Source organism: Panthera uncia, chromosome A2 (assembly GCF_023721935.1).
Source record: "Panthera uncia isolate 11264 chromosome A2, Puncia_PCG_1.0, whole genome shotgun sequence".
In the NCBI taxonomy this organism is placed as follows: Eukaryota; Metazoa; Chordata; class Mammalia; order Carnivora; family Felidae; genus Panthera; species Panthera uncia.
In genome coordinates, this window is record NC_064816.1 from 19339887 (window position 1) to 19356580 (window position 16694).

Here is a 16694-nt window from a genome sequence, read left to right on the forward strand (position 1 = left end):
GAATGGCACACTAGTACTGTCTTTCTGATGTGATGAAGAATACATACATCTGACCCACACTGTGGCAGGGGTAAGGGCTCTCAGAGCTGGTACCAAGTATCCACTGAAGACATCTCCATTCACCAGAGAGGATGTTTCTTTGACTCCAACATCTTTACTGTAGCTTCTAGTCAGGTCTCCATGCCTTGGGCCCAGACTTTTTCATTCCAGCACAAGTTGACCCTCTTTTTTCTTGCCACTGTGAACTCCTTCAAGACCTAGGTCAACTGCCCCATGTCTAACTTGCCCAGACAGGCTCCGGAATTCTGCAACACATCTTTGGTATGCTGCTGCCCTGCCACCCTCAGGGGCATGGTTAGGAGTTGGGGAGAGGGGGAATAGCATCACATTACCAAAGCAAACGGCAGGGGCATATTAGCACATGACACTTGGACATACACCTAACAACCTCATAGGATACATGCTTTTCCCCAAGTGCTACATAATCCCCATAGAGAGCAAACACTTATGGAATGATTTTTTATGCCGGGCACAAGGGACACAAAGTGAATGGTGTTTACATACATCATGTCCTACACACAATGGGAAATTAGCACCTGAAAGCTAGAACCAGATCTCTATCCTGGCTCTTCCCTGCCTTTGAATGGTGTCACTGCTCTGTTTCTGCCTGTTCTCAGCATTTAGTTCATTTTTCAAAAGGGAGGATAAGATGGCAGAGAGAGTAAAATGGGAGATTGGACTGGGGTGGGTGATTAATATATGGGTAACAACCTGTAAAACAAAAATAATACAAAAAATGTAAAATCCAGATTTAGTAGTATAATATAGGAAGAGAAGGTAGCTGGAAGTACTACATGCTAACCTAGACAATATGATACACAACCCCGCAGGGGGACGACTCAGTGAGGAGTGGGGCAGAGGCTGCCTCTTTAGACTAAGAGCCTTTCAGTTGGACTGCTGAATGGACTAGATATGCTGCTTCATCTGTAAGCTTTCTTTGATGATGATAAAACAGGTGAAGACAGGCCTGGACACCCCACAGGCCCACCCCATGGCCTGCTTGGAGCCCACAAATACATAAGGCACATTCTTATCCTCACATAGCAGCAGAATGTGCAGGATGATCTCCAGGGCCTCAGCATCTGCAGCCATCATGATGAACTGAGAGATGGCTCTGTTGAGGATTTTGGTGGCTTCATTAGCTCCTGAAGCTGCTTGTAGTTACATGGATGCTGAACAAGGTCCAGTAGTTTCTTGGTGAGGTGGGTGTCTGCAAGGTGATAGGCCTTTGGATTTACATCAGCCTCAGTCATTTCTGTGATTCCATGGTCTTGCCACCCCTCTGGGAGTGCAGCCAATGTCAGAGCAGGAGCACACACTTCAGCCAGAAAGGAGGAGTAGATGCTTCAGGATTTCTGATGAATGGGAAGGGCAAGTCTCAGGTTTGCCATATCATGTAGAGGTATCAGATCTCTTGGCTTAATACTCTTGAGCTTTCTTCTGTGAGATCTGCAAGACTGATTGAGATGCTGTCTGGAGGACAGTGCCTTGGTTAGGAAATTGATTTGACTCTGGAAGTGGTTCCAGAAGAGATGTAAGAGTCAGAAGTCTGAGGAACTTTCTGATAGGAGGGAGCAGAGTAGATTTTGTTGACCCAGAGCTGTGAACCAAAACCAGTGAGTGGAGGTTCCATGAAGGCAGAGGTTGACTCAATGTAAGAACTCTTCACAATAAGAACTCCTTATGGAATGGGCTATCTTGAGGTGAGCGGCTAAGGGCTGAGTGAGAGACCCTGTCAAGAATTTGGTACTGCAGATTTTTGCCTCAGATAGGCCATTGTACCAGGTGAATGATTTTCTGTGTTTTCTCTAAGAAGACTGTCATCAGCCAATAGACCATTCAGGGTACAGGGAGACTTCTGTAACCATCCACACCAACTGTCTGGTATAGTGTCTGCTCCTTTACTTAATTCTTATTCCAAGATGAATAAAACCGAATCTTGGTCTTTGCCAGCTCCTTTAACTATTGCCTCTGTTTGCCCTTTATCAGATTGGTGGGATCCGGTTCCTGTATGATAATCTGGTTGAATCCCTGGAGAGGTTTAAGACCAGTAGTGGCTTTGGCTGTATCCTGGCCCATAGCATGGGTCTGGGGAAAACTTTGCAAGTGATCTCCTTCATCGACGTCCTCTTCCGCCACACGCCAGCCAAAACTGTCCTTGCCATTGTGCCGGTAAGAGTTCAGTCACCCCTCTGAGGAGCTCTGGGTTAATGCCTTTCTGGGTACTAAACAGCTTGATGAGCTCAGCTTTGAGCTTGTTTCTTAAAATCCTTTTTCTGGACTTGGCTTTCTGACAGGTTAATACTCTTCAGAATTGGTTGGCAGAGTTCAACATGTGGCTTCCAGCACCTGAAGCCCTTCCAGCTGACAACAAGCCTGAAGAAGTCCAGCCTCGGTTCTTTAAAGTTCACATCTTGAATGATGAGCACAAGTAAGTGGCCTACTCTCTCCTCTTCTCCCTTTCCTTTTAGACTTCTTTCCAGGATCTGGATATCAGGGCACTAACCCAGATTCCTTTTGGTTTCTTGATGTGGTCATCCCCCCTGCCCCCCACTGCCCATTCCTTGATACTCATTTTTTCTCTACCTAGCTTTTCAATAAAGTCAGAGTTAGGTAGCTTGGGAAATGTCTTATGTTCTGCTTGAAGGTGCTTTTATATCCTGAAAAATACGCATACATCATCCTATTTGCCCATGTGAATGGTAATAAAATTCAACATGGTGAAATGAAACTATCCATCTTCTAACTTTTCACCTTTTACATTTCTTTCTTAGAAGCCTAATCAACAGTCTCTTTTAAGCCCCTGTTTACAGTTGACCTTTACTGGTACAACTTCCAAGTTTTGAAAAGGGTAAACTTTTGTTTTAGATTTGAATAAAATTATATTTCCATTCTATACATTCAATTTGATTTCCAAAATTCTAAAGCTATTTCTTGGTCCAAGCTAGCCATCCATGCTACCCTTTCCCCTTGTTGGCATGGATAATTGAGAAGATAGACTTTCTCTTCTTCAGAGGCTGCCTTTTGTGATGTTTGGTCACATACATCAAAATGAGGAGACTGTGGGCGGCCCCCTAGGTGATTGATCACCTGCTCTTCTTTCTTGGGTTTCAGGACTGTTAGTCCACATGCAGTTAATGAATTAGAATCAGGACTCAGTTGTTTAGGAGTGGAGAGACTGTGCTCTTAGTGTCATCTGGGCTCTGCTGCCCTTTCTCCTTTACTGCTTGTCCTTAGCTCTTTGCTCATCGGGGCCTGGGAAGGTAAAATGCAGAATATTGCCCTTGCTTTTACTATCTTGTGTTTATTGTGGGAATAGTTTGAAATTCTCCCTCAAATGTAGAATTGTAGTCATGCATGTACATCCAAGGGAGTCCTTACTTTTGCTTGCCTTGTGCCATTGCATTTCCGTTTTTCTGATGTTTAACTGTCATTGGTGACCTCCCCATCCATCCTCAGTGCGGTTAGCATCTTTGGGATACTGGGAAGGGGGGCAGCCAGCAAGCCCTATGGTGCTGCCACTGAAGTCCTTGGCAATAAGGACTTCTGAATGTACATCAACACAGCTCTAATTGTGAGCAATTCTTTCTGGGGAGCAGTGGAAGCAATAATTTTTTTCTCTGTTCACTCTTGCAGGACAATGGCAGCTCGTGCTAAAGTGATGGCTGATTGGGTATCAGAGGGTGGGGTGCTACTGATGGGGTACGAAATGTACAGACTCCTCACCCTGAAGAAATCCTTTGCCACAGGTAGATCGAAGAAAACCAAGAAACGCTCTCACCCGGTCATCATTGATCTGGATGAGGAAGATCGACAGCAGGAGTTTCGGAGAGGTGGGTAGCCTATCCTGGGGATACTCTTAGGGGTAGTGTTTCAGGAAGAAATAGTGTCTGTGGTAGCACCAAGTCAGATGTGAAGATTATTGATGTGAGTTGTATTGTCATGAACCAGAAATCCAGGTCCCTAAGATAGGTGGGATGACCTCCACTGGCTCTCAGAAGATATTGCTTTCCTTGCCTGTCCTGGAATTCTGGGTGGGCCACTCATAGACTGGCTTAGGGAGACTCCCCTGCCCATCTGACCCTGTTTCTCTCACAGAGCAGTGGGGAAAGTGACTTTTCCTCTCACCACATCCTAGAGGTGTTCTGGGGTAGCATTAAGAAAATATTTACAAAGTATTTAAATCACTGATATGCAGAGTAATAATCATATTGTGACTTTATAAAAGGAGAATTTATCCCAGGTTTGTTTTTTGTTTTGTTTTGTTTTGTTTTAGTGAAAGTCATTCCTCTCGTAGTGATAGTTCTGCTCCATCTTCTAAGGGCTTTGCCTGTTTGGGGAAGAAAGTTTTTTTTAGGTTCAGAGGCTGTTTCATTTTATAGGTCTCTCCATCTATAGATTATGTTTGTGCTAGGTTTGCTTCTGTGGTAGAGCTGGGATGAACTTGCCATTTAGCAATGACTGGCAGGTAACTCCAGAAAGATTTTGTCCTTTAGCTAGCTCCCCACCAGCCAGCCTGCAGATGGCGCAGAGACACTGGCAATGGTGAAAGTCGACTGAAGTATCTGGATGATTCCAGTCAGTCTCACTTAGACCCATTAAAAAAAAAAAAAAAAAGGTTTTTTTTTTATAAAAATGTTTATTTTTGAGAGAGACAGACAGAAGGCGAGCAGGGGAGGGGCAGAGAGAGAAGGTGAGACACAGAATCTGAAGCAGGCTCTGGACTCTGAGCTGTCAGCACAGAGCCTGATGGAGGGCTCAAACTCACAAACGGTGAGATCATGACCTGAGCCAGAGTTGGATGCTTAACCGACTGAGCCATCTGAGTGCCTCTCACTCAGACCCATTTTTAATCCTAGGCTGGTAGTCTGTAAAGTCACACTCTCTGCCACCCAGTTGATATAAGCCCTAGGTAGGAATGCGAGGTATTTTACTTTGAGCGTAAAGGAGAAAAAGAAAAAAGATAAGGAAAGGAAAGAGGGAAAAGAGATATTTACTGCAAGAGTCAATAGTCCAGGTTAACGTGTCACACCAAATGCACAGGAGCCTGGATGGTTGGCTCCCTTTCACTAATGGGGGCTGACTCTTGCTTTCCTGCTTCCTTCATTTCTTCTGTCTCCTCCAGGGTGCACCCCTACTTCTCATATTGTTGACTAAGAGCAGGCCCTCTCACCCTCTGACTCCGGATCCTCTTCCCTCCCTAGAGTTTGAGAAGGCCTTATGCCGCCCTGGCCCTGATGTGGTGATTTGTGACGAGGGACACCGCATCAAAAACTGCCAGGCCAGCACCTCACAGGCCCTGAAGAACATTCGCTCTCGCCGCCGAGTGGTGCTGACCGGGTATCCCCTGCAGAACAACCTCATTGAGTACTGGTGCATGGTGGACTTTGTGCGCCCAGACTTCCTCGGCACCCGGCAGGAGTTCAGCAACATGTTTGAACGCCCCATCCTGAATGGGCAGTGTATTGACAGCACGCCTCAGGATGTCCGCCTCATGCGGTACCGGAGCCACGTCTTGCACAGCCTCCTGGAAGGCTTTGTGCAGAGGTGAGCCATCCTCAGGGCCCTGTGTTTTGAACCATCAGAGACCCATTGGTGTAACAGGCATGCAAAGCTGTCCCAAAGGGGGACTGTTACAGCAGGAGGGTCCCTCCCTAGTGGGTGATAGTAAAACTTTCCTTTTACTGAGTAGCTTTTCCTGAATAGCACACAAATGATGGATAGCCACTGTTTCAGTCCTCTGAAAGTTTGGCCTAGAAGTACTTCTCTCAGAAGTTAATCTTTGAAGTTTCTAGGGATACCTACCTTACTTGCTGAGAAGCAAAAGAGAGCTAGCCTTCTGCTGACTCTGAAAGCATAGAAATGCTGGTTCCCGGGGGCATGGCCTCACCAGTGTCAGCATCTCAGTACATGTAGTTAGGCCGGTCTAAAACAATTTCCTTGTTTTTCCTTGTTAAGATGGAATATGTGCAGAAAGCTTAGAGAAACAGCCCTAGATCTGGATATGACCCTGGAGCTCCCGGTCTCTGCCACCCAATCCTCTTTGCTTTAGTTCTTATCCTTAAAATGAGTTTCTTCTGATGATCGCTAAACCAATCCTTATTGTTGTAAGTCTGTTGTGAATGTTGAGATCCTCAAAAGGAGGTGTGGCAGAAATGCAGGATTCTTTTGTTATCCTGCACTGACCCCTCCTGGCCACACTGGCTTGATGATTCTGATCTCTGCCTTTGTAGGAGAGGCCACACTGTGCTGAAGATTCATCTACCTGCCAAGGAAGAAAATGTGATCCTGGTGCGGCTCTCAAAGATCCAGCGAGATTTGTACACACAGTTCATGGACCGTTTCCGAGACTGTGGTAGCAGTGGCTGGCTGGGGCTGAACCCCCTCAAGGCTTTCTGTGTGTGCTGCAAGGTGTGTTGAGGCCTCAGGGAATACTGAGATATGAATGAAGGTTGCACATGGTCCCAAGGAAGTTATTCCTGCTAGGAGTCCTTGATAAGGGAAGAATAAAGTGACAGGGGTCCCCCTCGGTTTGCTGCATTGAAGAACTGGGGGCCCCAAGGAGAAATATGCTGGTTGTGTGCTGCACAGTTCCTGGGGGTGCCACTCAGCCTGTGATATAAATGGTGCTCCTTGCAGTTGTGCAGTTCATCTGGTCAACTTGTGGTACCAAACTTGAGAAATCACTTCCTTTCTCACTGATTTTTTTTCACTTGGGAGAAAGGGGTAGTGGAAAAACATTGTGGGGCAGTTTTTGACTGTTAGCATAATCAAGATTCAAGAAATATATAGCTTAGACAAGTTATTGGGGTACCTTGTGTTTGATTCTGCATTTAATCAGATTGAGACCTCTTTCATCCTGATAATGTTTGAGATGGTTTGGGGATAGCAAGGCCCAGGTATCTAGCACTAAGCTTCATGAATAGGTTGATGAACCCTGACTTATCTTTAGTATGTGCTTCTTGTTGACTAATGAAGGACCTGCTTCTTTGACAGCTGTCAGCCAGCCTGTTGGGTATTATTCCCAACTGACCACTGCTTTAATGAGTCAACTGAAGGGGTATGTCAGGGGACAGATGGGATTTCAAAATGTTTCTTTTGTAACCACAGTCCTAGACCAGGGCCGGGAAGCTACAGCAGATATGGTCTGTGAGGATGCTACAGTGCCAACACACCCTTCCTATCCCCCCACCTCTGCCCCCACCCCAGGAATTCTCAACTCCTGCTGGGAACAGTCCCTAAAATGACTTCTGGTTCGTCATCTGTAAGTTAGATACATTTGTCCATAGGAAGAGATTGGTCTTGTTTCGTAGTTTCAGACAGTAGTTGGCTATAGCCACACAGTGAAACAGCGGCATTCTTACCCTTATTTAAATAAGAATGCAAGGCTTGTGACACAGCCTTTTTGATTATGCCTATGGGCATATGGGCATGCCTGCTGGTATGAACTCTTCCCCTTGTGTTATGGTGATCACAGTTAGTTAAAATGAATGCGTAGGCTCTTTGGCTATGAGGGAGTTGGAGATACTTTAATTTTTAGCGTGACAGTGTATGCTGTAGGACCAGTGTGTGTTTCAGCAAGTACATGTTTCCTGACTCTCTGGGACACCCTTAGCTTGTTCTCTGCCCTGTGTCATTTCCCCTTTAACTTGAACTCCAGATCTGGAATCACCCGGATGTGCTGTATGAAGCCCTTCAGAAGGAGAGTCTGGCCAATGAGCAGGACCTAGATGTGGAAGAACTTGGCTCAGCTGGGACTAGTGCTCGCTGCCCATCACAGGGAACAAAAGGCAAGGGGGAGGACAGCACCTTGGCTTCCTCAATGGGAGAAGCAACCAATAGCAAATTCCTACAAGGGGTTGGCTTCAACCCTTTCCAGGAGCGAGGCAACAACATTGTCACATATGAATGGGTGAGTCAAGCAGAAACTTCTATGCCCATAAACCACTGCTGAGAAGGGATGGTACAAAGCAAAGCCTATGTGGGAAGAGGGTGGGGGTTGTACAATGCATTGTGCTGCCAAGTATCTGCAGGGAACTATAAAGGTTGCCCATGAGTTTCTGCCTTGGAAGGAGTGAATTTTATTTCTAGTGATCTGGCCACGGACCTTCTCTAAGCTGCCTCATTTCTCTATTGCAGGCCAAGGACCTTTTGACTAATTACCAGACTGGGGTCTTAGAGAACTCTCCCAAAATGGTATTGCTTTTCCACCTGATTGAGGAAAGTGTAAAGCTTGGGGACAAGATTCTCGTGTTCAGGTAGGAAGAGAAATTCCCCAATATTACTGTGTATCTATAGTAGAGTGACATAGCCCCTACAGAGTAAGACTGTCTGGGGTAACCCCAGCTCCTTTTTGTTTTGTTTTGTTTTGTTTTGTTTTGTTTTCATGCCTCTGCAAACCAGTGCTTCTTGTGAGGACCTTCTTGCATTTCATCTCATTCTTGGAGTTTCTTATTTTGCCCAATGTGATTTCTCTGCAGAGAACTGTTTAAAACCCTAGGCTGACATTGGAGTCATAGTCTAACCCTTCATATTGTGGCCCACATCAGATCTGGCCTGTGGCTTGCCTGAAAGCTAGTTTTTACATTTTTAAACGTTTTAAAAGAAGAAGAAGAAGAAGAATATTCAACAGACTGAATGTGGTCTGCAAAGCCTAAAAATATTTAGTATCTGGCCTTTTCCAGAAAACATTTGCTGACCTCTGATCTAATCTGCTTCGGTCCCTCCCCAGCCTTTTTTTTTTTTTTAATTAAAAACAATTAAGGAGGAGGGCACCTGGCTGGCTCAGTCAGTAGAGCATGGTGACTCTTGCTCTCAGGGTTGTGAGTTCAAACCCCACGCTGGGTGTGGAGTCTACTTTAGAAAAAAAAAAAAAAAAAAAAAAATTTTTTTTTTTTGTTGCTTTGTATGTAAGGTCAAATAAGTAATATGATTTGTTCCAGAGTTACATTCTGTGGCCAGAGTTTTGAGTTCCATCAAGGCTTGACTCTTCAGGGAAACAGACATATTTTCTTTCAAACAGACATGCTTTCTTTTTGCTCTGGCTAGATTATGCCCCCATTAGAGCTAAGGGGTATCTTGGGAGCCTCAGAGTAAAGGTTTCCATGTGTGGCACACGTTGAGAGGAGAGCAGTAATTCTAACTGGGGGAGAGTTTAGTGTACCGCTGGTTTTATATATCACTTCTGAGGAGACTGCTTCTCTTTATAACTTGAAAGCCCTAGTAAGACCCATAATTTTGATTGTGGCCTGTAGTTAGATCTAATGTATGTAACGTTGGTTTTTAATGCTGATCCTATTTGTTACTATGTACTGAGCTAAACCCCAGAATTTAGGGGAAGTAATTGAGGAAGAATTGAGGAAGTAATAGGGTAGCAAATTTAGTGGGGGTGGTGATAAGTGTATGGACGACTCTGCTCCCATTATGAGCTAGGGAGAATACCCCTAGTGGTTCTTTGTGGGGTTACCTCTTATGGGGAGCAGGTTCTGGGAGCTCCCACTGTCAGAAGGCTATATATGATTGTGAGTCCACTGGGGAACAAGATTCCCTTGGGTCTGGGAGCCTTCTGAACCAAATGTTGTCCCTTCCAGCCAGAGCCTTTCCACTTTGGCTCTCATCGAGGAATTCCTAGGGAAACGAGAAGTGCCCTGTCTACCTGGTGCTGATGGGCAAGGAGTACAGAAGTGGGTTCGAAACGTCAGCTACTTCCGTGAGTTCACTGCTGCTTTGTTTCTGGAGCCTTGGCAGGGTCTGCTTAAGGCTTTCCTTTCCTTCTCTGCATTTTTGTCTTCTACTCCGTTCTCCACCAAATGTGTAGGAGTATCCGGAGTAACCAAAAGCAGGGAGGTATTGAGAGCAAGCTGCTATGTGTGAGGCACTGTACTAGGGGCTGGGGAGCTTGGGCAAGATACGGGGAGAGCAGAGAAGTAGAAGACATAAACCTTGTCTTCATCTGAGATACAGCAACTCCAAGACAAATACAAAGCAGCACTGATCGAGTGCCCTTATAGGTTCTAAGGAGAATAGAATCGTTGTGGGAAGGATGATTGGAGAAGGATTCCTGGAGGAGGTAGAACTTGCAGTAGACTGGTAAAGATGGGGAGAATTTGAATATACAGAGTTAGTGTGGCCCAAAGATCATTCTAGGAAGAAGCAACAGAGTGAATATAGGCCATGATCATGCATTCTGTACAGGGGAGATAGTATCCCTAAGAGGGTGAAAATTGGTTCTTGAGGGGACGAAAAAAAAAAAAAGCTTAACTTTTCAAAAATATAAAGCTCAAATAGGCATCCAGTAAATAAACATATACAGTATATCTGTGGCATTTAAATTTTCATGAGGGACGTGTCAATTGGGGAGAAAAATGTATAAAAAGGCTTCTTAAAGAGGGTGGTCATGAAAAACAAAAGTTGAGAAATATTAACCTCATGTACTTACTGTCCAGATATTGACATTTGGGCCAGATAATTCTTTTTGTAGGTTGGGCAGGGAGGGGGGGTGCGGCAAGGGGGTGCTGTCCTGTGCATTGTAGGACTTTTAGTAGCGTCCCTGGTCGCTATTCGTTAGATGACAGTAGCATCCACCCAGTTATAACATCCAAAAATGTCTCCAGACGCTGCCAACTGTCCCCTGTAGGGTGGGAGGGCAAGGAAATAACCCTTGTTGAGAAACACTGGCCTAAAGGAAGTATTTAGAGAATAGAGGTTCATGGGTGGTAGGAAGACCCAATGCCGAGCTGTGCTTGGGAACTGTGGGAACTCAGGTTGGAAAGGTAGGTCGGGGTGCCAGTTGAAAGAGCCTCTAATACCAATTAAACTGATACTTCCTATAACAGTCATCATCCAGTCCTCCATGTGGTATTTCATCTCCTTAGCTTTGTCCTTTTCTCTCTTTTCCCTAGGGTGACAAATGTAGCCCCTCCTCTCTTATTCATGCTGCTGCTTCTTTTTTTTTTTTTTTCCTTCCAAGATTTTATATAAATTCAAGTTAGTTAAGGGTAGTATTAGTTTCAGGAGTGACTTAGTGATTCATCACTTATATACAACACCCAGTGCTCATCACAAGTGCCCTCCTTAATACTCATCATGCATTTAGCCCATCCCCCACCCACCTCCCTGCCAGCAACCCTCAGTTTGTTCTCTATAGTTAAGAGTTTCTTAGGTTTGCCTCCTTCTCTGTTTTTATCTTATTTTATTTTTCCTTCCCTATGTTCATCTGTTTTATGTCTTAAATTACACATATAAATGAAATCATAGGGTATTTGTCTTTCTCTGACTTATTTCACTTAGCATAATATCATCCAGCTCCATCCATGTTGCAAATGGCAAGATTTCATTCTTTTTCATTGCTGAGTAGTATTCCATTGTATGTTACATACATACAAACCACATCTTCTTTATCCATTCATCAGTCAGTGGACATTTGGGCTTTTTCCATAATTTGGCTGTTGTTGATAATGCTGCTATAAACATTGGGGTGCATGTCCCCCCCCCCCTTTTTTTTTGCTTGTGCCCCTTTGAATCAATATTTTTGTATCCTTTGGATACATACCGAGTAGTGCAGTTGCTAGGTTGTAGGGTAGTTCTATCTTTAACTTTCTGAGGAACCTCCACACTCTTTTCCAGAGTGGCTGCTCCAATTTGCATTACCACCAACAGTGTAAGAGTGTTCCCCTTTCTCTGCATCCATGCCGACATCTGTTGTTTCCTGAGTTATTAATTTTAGCCATTCTGACAGGTATGAGGTGGTATCTCATTGTGGTTTTAATCATCCCTGATGATGAGTGATGTTGAGCATTTTTTCATGTGTCTGTTAAGCCATTTGTATGTCTGCTTTCAAGAAATGTCTGTTCATGTCTTCTGCCCATTTCTTAACTGATTTTTTTTGGTGTTTTTGGGTATTGAGTTTGATAAGTTCTTTATAGATTTTGGATACTAGCCCTTTCTCCGATATGTCATTTGCAAGTATCTTCTCCCATTCTGTAGATTGCCTTTTAGTTTTGTTGATTGTTTTCTTTGCTGTTATTCATGCTTCTTAATTGAAGGTTACTTTTTCCCCTTCCTTTGAACTTCCTTCTTTTCATCCATATGCCCCATCCCACTGCCCCAGATCTATTCTTTTTAATGTCTCCTTATAGTAAGCTCTTAATCATAGGAGTTTGTTAACAATGCAAATTCCTGGTGGAGGGACAACATCCATATCACAACACAGAACTCTTAGTCCTTGTGCACTCACCAGGATTTACAGGACTGAGGTAGAGAGGTCACCCTGAGCCAGCTTTTACCAAGCTTCCGTATTTAGAGTGGTTCTTATGCAATCTAAAGTCTAGGAACCTTGACCTTAGAATTAGTTTGTCTATTAAAGGGAGAAACATAGTTTGTAATCCTTGTTGCACATGGCGATATTTGAAAATTATAGGTGCCTGCGACTCACTGTATACCCATGGAATGTCCATGGGGGTGGAATCAGAATACTGTAGTGTATTTGTTTTGTTTTAAAAACACATTTGCCCAGTGATTTTGCTGTGTACCCGTGCCCTTATATGTCCATTTCTTGTGGTTTTCCTTCTGTCCTAGGGCTAGATGGTAGCACCCCTGCCTTTGAGAGGGAGCGGCTCATTAATCAGTTCAATGATCCCAGCAACCTCACCACCTGGCTATTCCTTCTGTCCACAAGGTGAGTGGATCCTGAGAGCGGAGGTCAGAGGGCTGTATTCAGGGCAGCTAGCCACGTGGGCAGGTACCCAAAGGCTCATCCGAGTTTCATCAGAAGAGATCTGCTCGGGTTTGTGACTTGTTTTTGAAGTCAGAGAGGGGACCCCAAAAGGAAGTTGTGTTAGAAAGGTGGTCATCATGATAGTGTCACGAAGTTCTTTGAGCCCTTCATTAATAATAGTCATACTTAGCTTTTCTCTCAGGAGTATTCTGAGTCTTAGATGATGGGATTAATGTGAAAGTGCTTTAAAAAGTAGAAAGTGTAATGTAACTGTAAAAGGCGATGGCATTATTTGTCTTATGCCAAGCAGCTTGAAGGCTGTGCTGTGTTCTGCCATCAGAATGCCCTTGATGGGTGTGAACTAGTCATTTTCCTAAGCTGTTAGACTAAACACACCAGAAACATCTGTATGCAGAGGTTTCCCTTCACCAAGTGACCTCACTCTGGGGCCAGGATGCAGGGGCCTTACTAATTACAGAGGAGCAGAGAGTGGGTTTTCTTTCAAAACTGGTCAACACTTCTGTTTTGGATTTTCAGGGCATACTTTTCAGTGCTTGAGCAATGTACTGTTCATCAGCAGGAGAGTACAATCCTCCAGTATGTCATGCTTAGGACAAAGGAGGTGATATGGGGCTATCAGTCACAGTCAAATTTCAGTTTGAAAACGGTCTTTAAAACGAAAGGTTCTATGATTGTTGGCTTGTGTTTTACAGGGCTGGATGCTTGGGTGTGAATCTGATCGGTGCCAACCGAGTGGTGGTGTTTGATGCTTCTTGGAACCCTTGCCATGATGCCCAGGCAGTGTGTCGGGTATACCGTTATGGCCAGAAAAAGCCCTGTCATATCTATCGCCTTGTGGCTGATTTCACCCTTGAAAAGAAGATCTATGACCGACAGATTTCCAAGCAGGGCATGTCAGGTAGGGTATCTTTCAGGCACAATATTATCCTTATTGTATCAGTGGTGGGAGGGGAGGGGCAGGTTGTAGGAACACAGGTAAGCTTTGAATCACAGAAAGTCAGCAGTTCCTCCCATCTCATTCTGATTCAAATAATTGCTTAAGAGGTGATTGACCTCAACTTGTCCTGGGCAGGTTTAATGATAAGAACTGAGTGTAGGTATACAGGTTTCTCTTATGATATTTCCATTTCACCAGGGCCTCAGACCTGGTCTTTGACTTTCAAATATGGGATGGACTGAGGTAGTTTAGATATTAGTGACAGTTATACCAACCACAACCTCTCTTGTCTGCCAACCTTTGTAGCTGTGCTTTTGCAGTCTTCTCTGCCACATACTGACTTTCTCCATGTCTTCTCGCTTCTAGATCGGGTGGTGGATGATCTCAATCCAATGCTGAACTTTACCCGGAAGGAGGTGGAGAACCTACTGCACTTTGTTGAGAAGGAGCCAGCTCCCCAAGCATCCTTGAACATAAAGGGGATCAAGGAGCCAGTACTCCAACTTGCCTGTCTGAAGTACCCTCACCTCATCACCAAGGTGAGAGCCTGGGATGCATGCAGTTCCCAGTACAGCAGTCTCCACTCAGGGAAGCTTGTCTAGCAAACTACTTTCCTTCATCTGAAGCTTTGTTTCATACAGAAGACTTGAACTTATCTGGTTCTCTCCTTACCCTGTGAAGTTTCCCACCCCAGTCTTATTCTAGCAGTGCTCAGCTCAGCCATGTGGAATAATTTGTCCAGTGTGAGTTTTTCCTAGCAGAAAGAAGGGGTAAAGTTCTAGAAATGTAGTCTAGTAATTCTCTGAACTCTCCCATCCTTTTATTTTTTAAGTGTTTATTTATTTTGGAAGAGAGAGAGAGAGTGAGCATATGTGCCGTACCCGTGTGAGCCAAGGAGAGAGAGGGAGATAGAGAAAATCCCAAGCAGGCTCCACACAGTCAGTGTGGAGCCCAACACGGGGCTCCATCTCACAAACCATGAGATCATGACTTGAGCCGAGATTAAGAGTTGGATGCTTGGGGCGCCTGGGTGGCGCAGTCGGTTAAAGCATCCGACTTCAGCCAGGTCACGATCTCACGGTCCGTGAGTTCGAGCCCCGCGTCGGGCTCTGGGCTGATGGCTCGGAGCCTGGAGCCTGTTTCCGATTCTGTGTCTCCCTCTCTCTCTGTCCCTCCCCCGTTCATGCTCTGTCTCTCTCTGTCCCAAAAATAAAATAAACGTTGAAAAAAAAATTAAAAAAAAAAAAAAAAAAAAGAGTTGGATGCTTAATGGACTGAGCTACCCAGGCGCCCCTCTCCCATCCTTTTGATATAGAAGGCACATTTGGGCTGTCTGAAGGTGGGGCTGGGTTAAAGTTGTGAGTTATACTCTTGACAAAAAGACAGTAAACCTGCTTATGTGTCTGTGAGCAGGCTCTTTGCGAGTGCTGGAGATAGCCAGCCCTTTCTCAGTTTCAGAGTAAGCCTCATTGTATATCAGTTGTGTTGGCACAGACTGATAATTAAATCAATGTCCTCCTGTGTCCCCAGGAGCCTTTTGAGCATGAGTCACTGCTCCTTAACCGAAAGGATCACAAGCTGACCAAGGCTGAGAAAAAAGCAGCAAAGAAAAGCTATGAGGAAGACAAGCGCACATCCGTCCCCTATACCCGCCCGTCGTATGCGCAGTATTACCCTGCAAGCGACCAGAACCTGACCAGCATCCCTGCTTTCAGTCAGAGAAACTGGTGAGTCACTGAAAGGGGAGGAAGGCCTGCTGCTGGGCCAGGCCCAAACCTTTTGACTGGTTCTGTTTTTAAAAAATTTTTAAAAAAAATTTTTTTATGTTTGTTTATTTCTGAGACAGAGACCAAGCATGAGTGGGGGAGGGGCAGAGAGAGAGGGAGACACAGAATCAGAAGCAGGCTCGAGGATCTGAGCTGTCAGAACAGAACCCGACACGGGGCTCGAACTCACAAACTGTGAGATCATGACCTGAACCGAAGTTGCTCGCTCAACCAATTGAGCCACCCAGGTTGAGCCCTGACTAGTTCTGTTTTAACAAAGGGAGAGCCTATAACTTGCTTGCTGGCTGTTGTGAACCGACAGGTTCTGCTCTTGGATGAGGTTCCAAAGCAGTTCAGCAGCCCTGGTGTTTTAAGTGGCTCTGGCTGAAAGAGTGACCTACTGGCTTTGTGACTCAGAAGAGTCCTTCTAGACTCCTGGAGAGGTGCAGCTTCCCAAGACACAGAGGCCCACCCCTCCCACACAGCTGCCTTCATATCTGTAGCGCCTTGGTCCTAGATCTTGCTTAAGCAGTGAAGTTCAAGGGTGAAGGCCAGGTCTTTTGCGGGTCTTGGATTGCAGTCAAGGAATTCTGCTGCTCTTAATGGGATTTTCATTGTGTGGCTGTGCCACAATTCTGAGAAAAAAATCTTTTTCTTGAGAACAGCTTCCAAAGTATGAACATGATAGAAGCCAGTTGCTAAGCAAAGAGCTTCTTTGTAAGAAATTACAAAACATTATCTACGTTTAATTTTTTTCATTTTAAGGCAAAGTACTTCATAGGCCTTACCAGATTGACTGCCTGATTGAGTGGTTTGCATTAAAAAAAATTTTTGTTTTATTATCCTTTTTTTAAAAGTTTTTTTACCTTTATTTATTTTTGAGAGACAGAGCACAAGTGGGGAAGGGCAGAGAGAGAGAGAGGGAGACACAGAATACGAAGCAGGCTCCAGGCTCTGAGCTGTCAGCACAGAGCCCAATGCGGGGCTTGAACTCACGAACCTTGAGATTATGACCTGAGATGATGTCGGACGCTTAACTGACTGAGCCACCCAGGTGCCCCTAAAACTTTTTTCCTATGAAGATTACGTGTTAAAAAAAAACTTGACAAATGAGGTTCTAAGGGAAATGAAACCATGTAAATTTTACTTAAGACTAATTTTTGGTGAGTAAATTTGCTACTCTTTTTTTTTTTTT

General features: G+C 44.7%; 1 protein-coding gene and 1 pseudogene across 2 annotated transcripts in view; one reads left to right on the forward strand and one right to left on the reverse strand.

The window, feature by feature from the left end:
- The window catches only part of RAD54L2 (RAD54 like 2), a 112124-nt gene that overhangs the window by 86149 nt on the left and 9281 nt on the right, over positions 1-16694 (forward strand). For both annotated transcript variants that reach the window (XM_049640569.1, XM_049640568.1), the window contains 12 exons: positions 2050-2232; positions 2358-2491; positions 3697-3893; positions 5265-5607; positions 6294-6471; positions 7721-7972; positions 8200-8318; positions 9651-9769; positions 12637-12736; positions 13489-13694; positions 14100-14272; positions 15264-15460. In XM_049640569.1, the coding sequence (XP_049496526.1) occupies positions 2050-2232; positions 2358-2491; positions 3697-3893; positions 5265-5607; positions 6294-6471; positions 7721-7972; positions 8200-8318; positions 9651-9769; positions 12637-12736; positions 13489-13694; positions 14100-14272; positions 15264-15460 (2201 nt within the window). The remainder of the gene's footprint in view (positions 1-2049; positions 2233-2357; positions 2492-3696; positions 3894-5264; positions 5608-6293; positions 6472-7720; positions 7973-8199; positions 8319-9650; positions 9770-12636; positions 12737-13488; positions 13695-14099; positions 14273-15263; positions 15461-16694) is intronic.
- Positions 946-1313, reverse strand: LOC125931030 (NHP2-like protein 1; annotated as a pseudogene).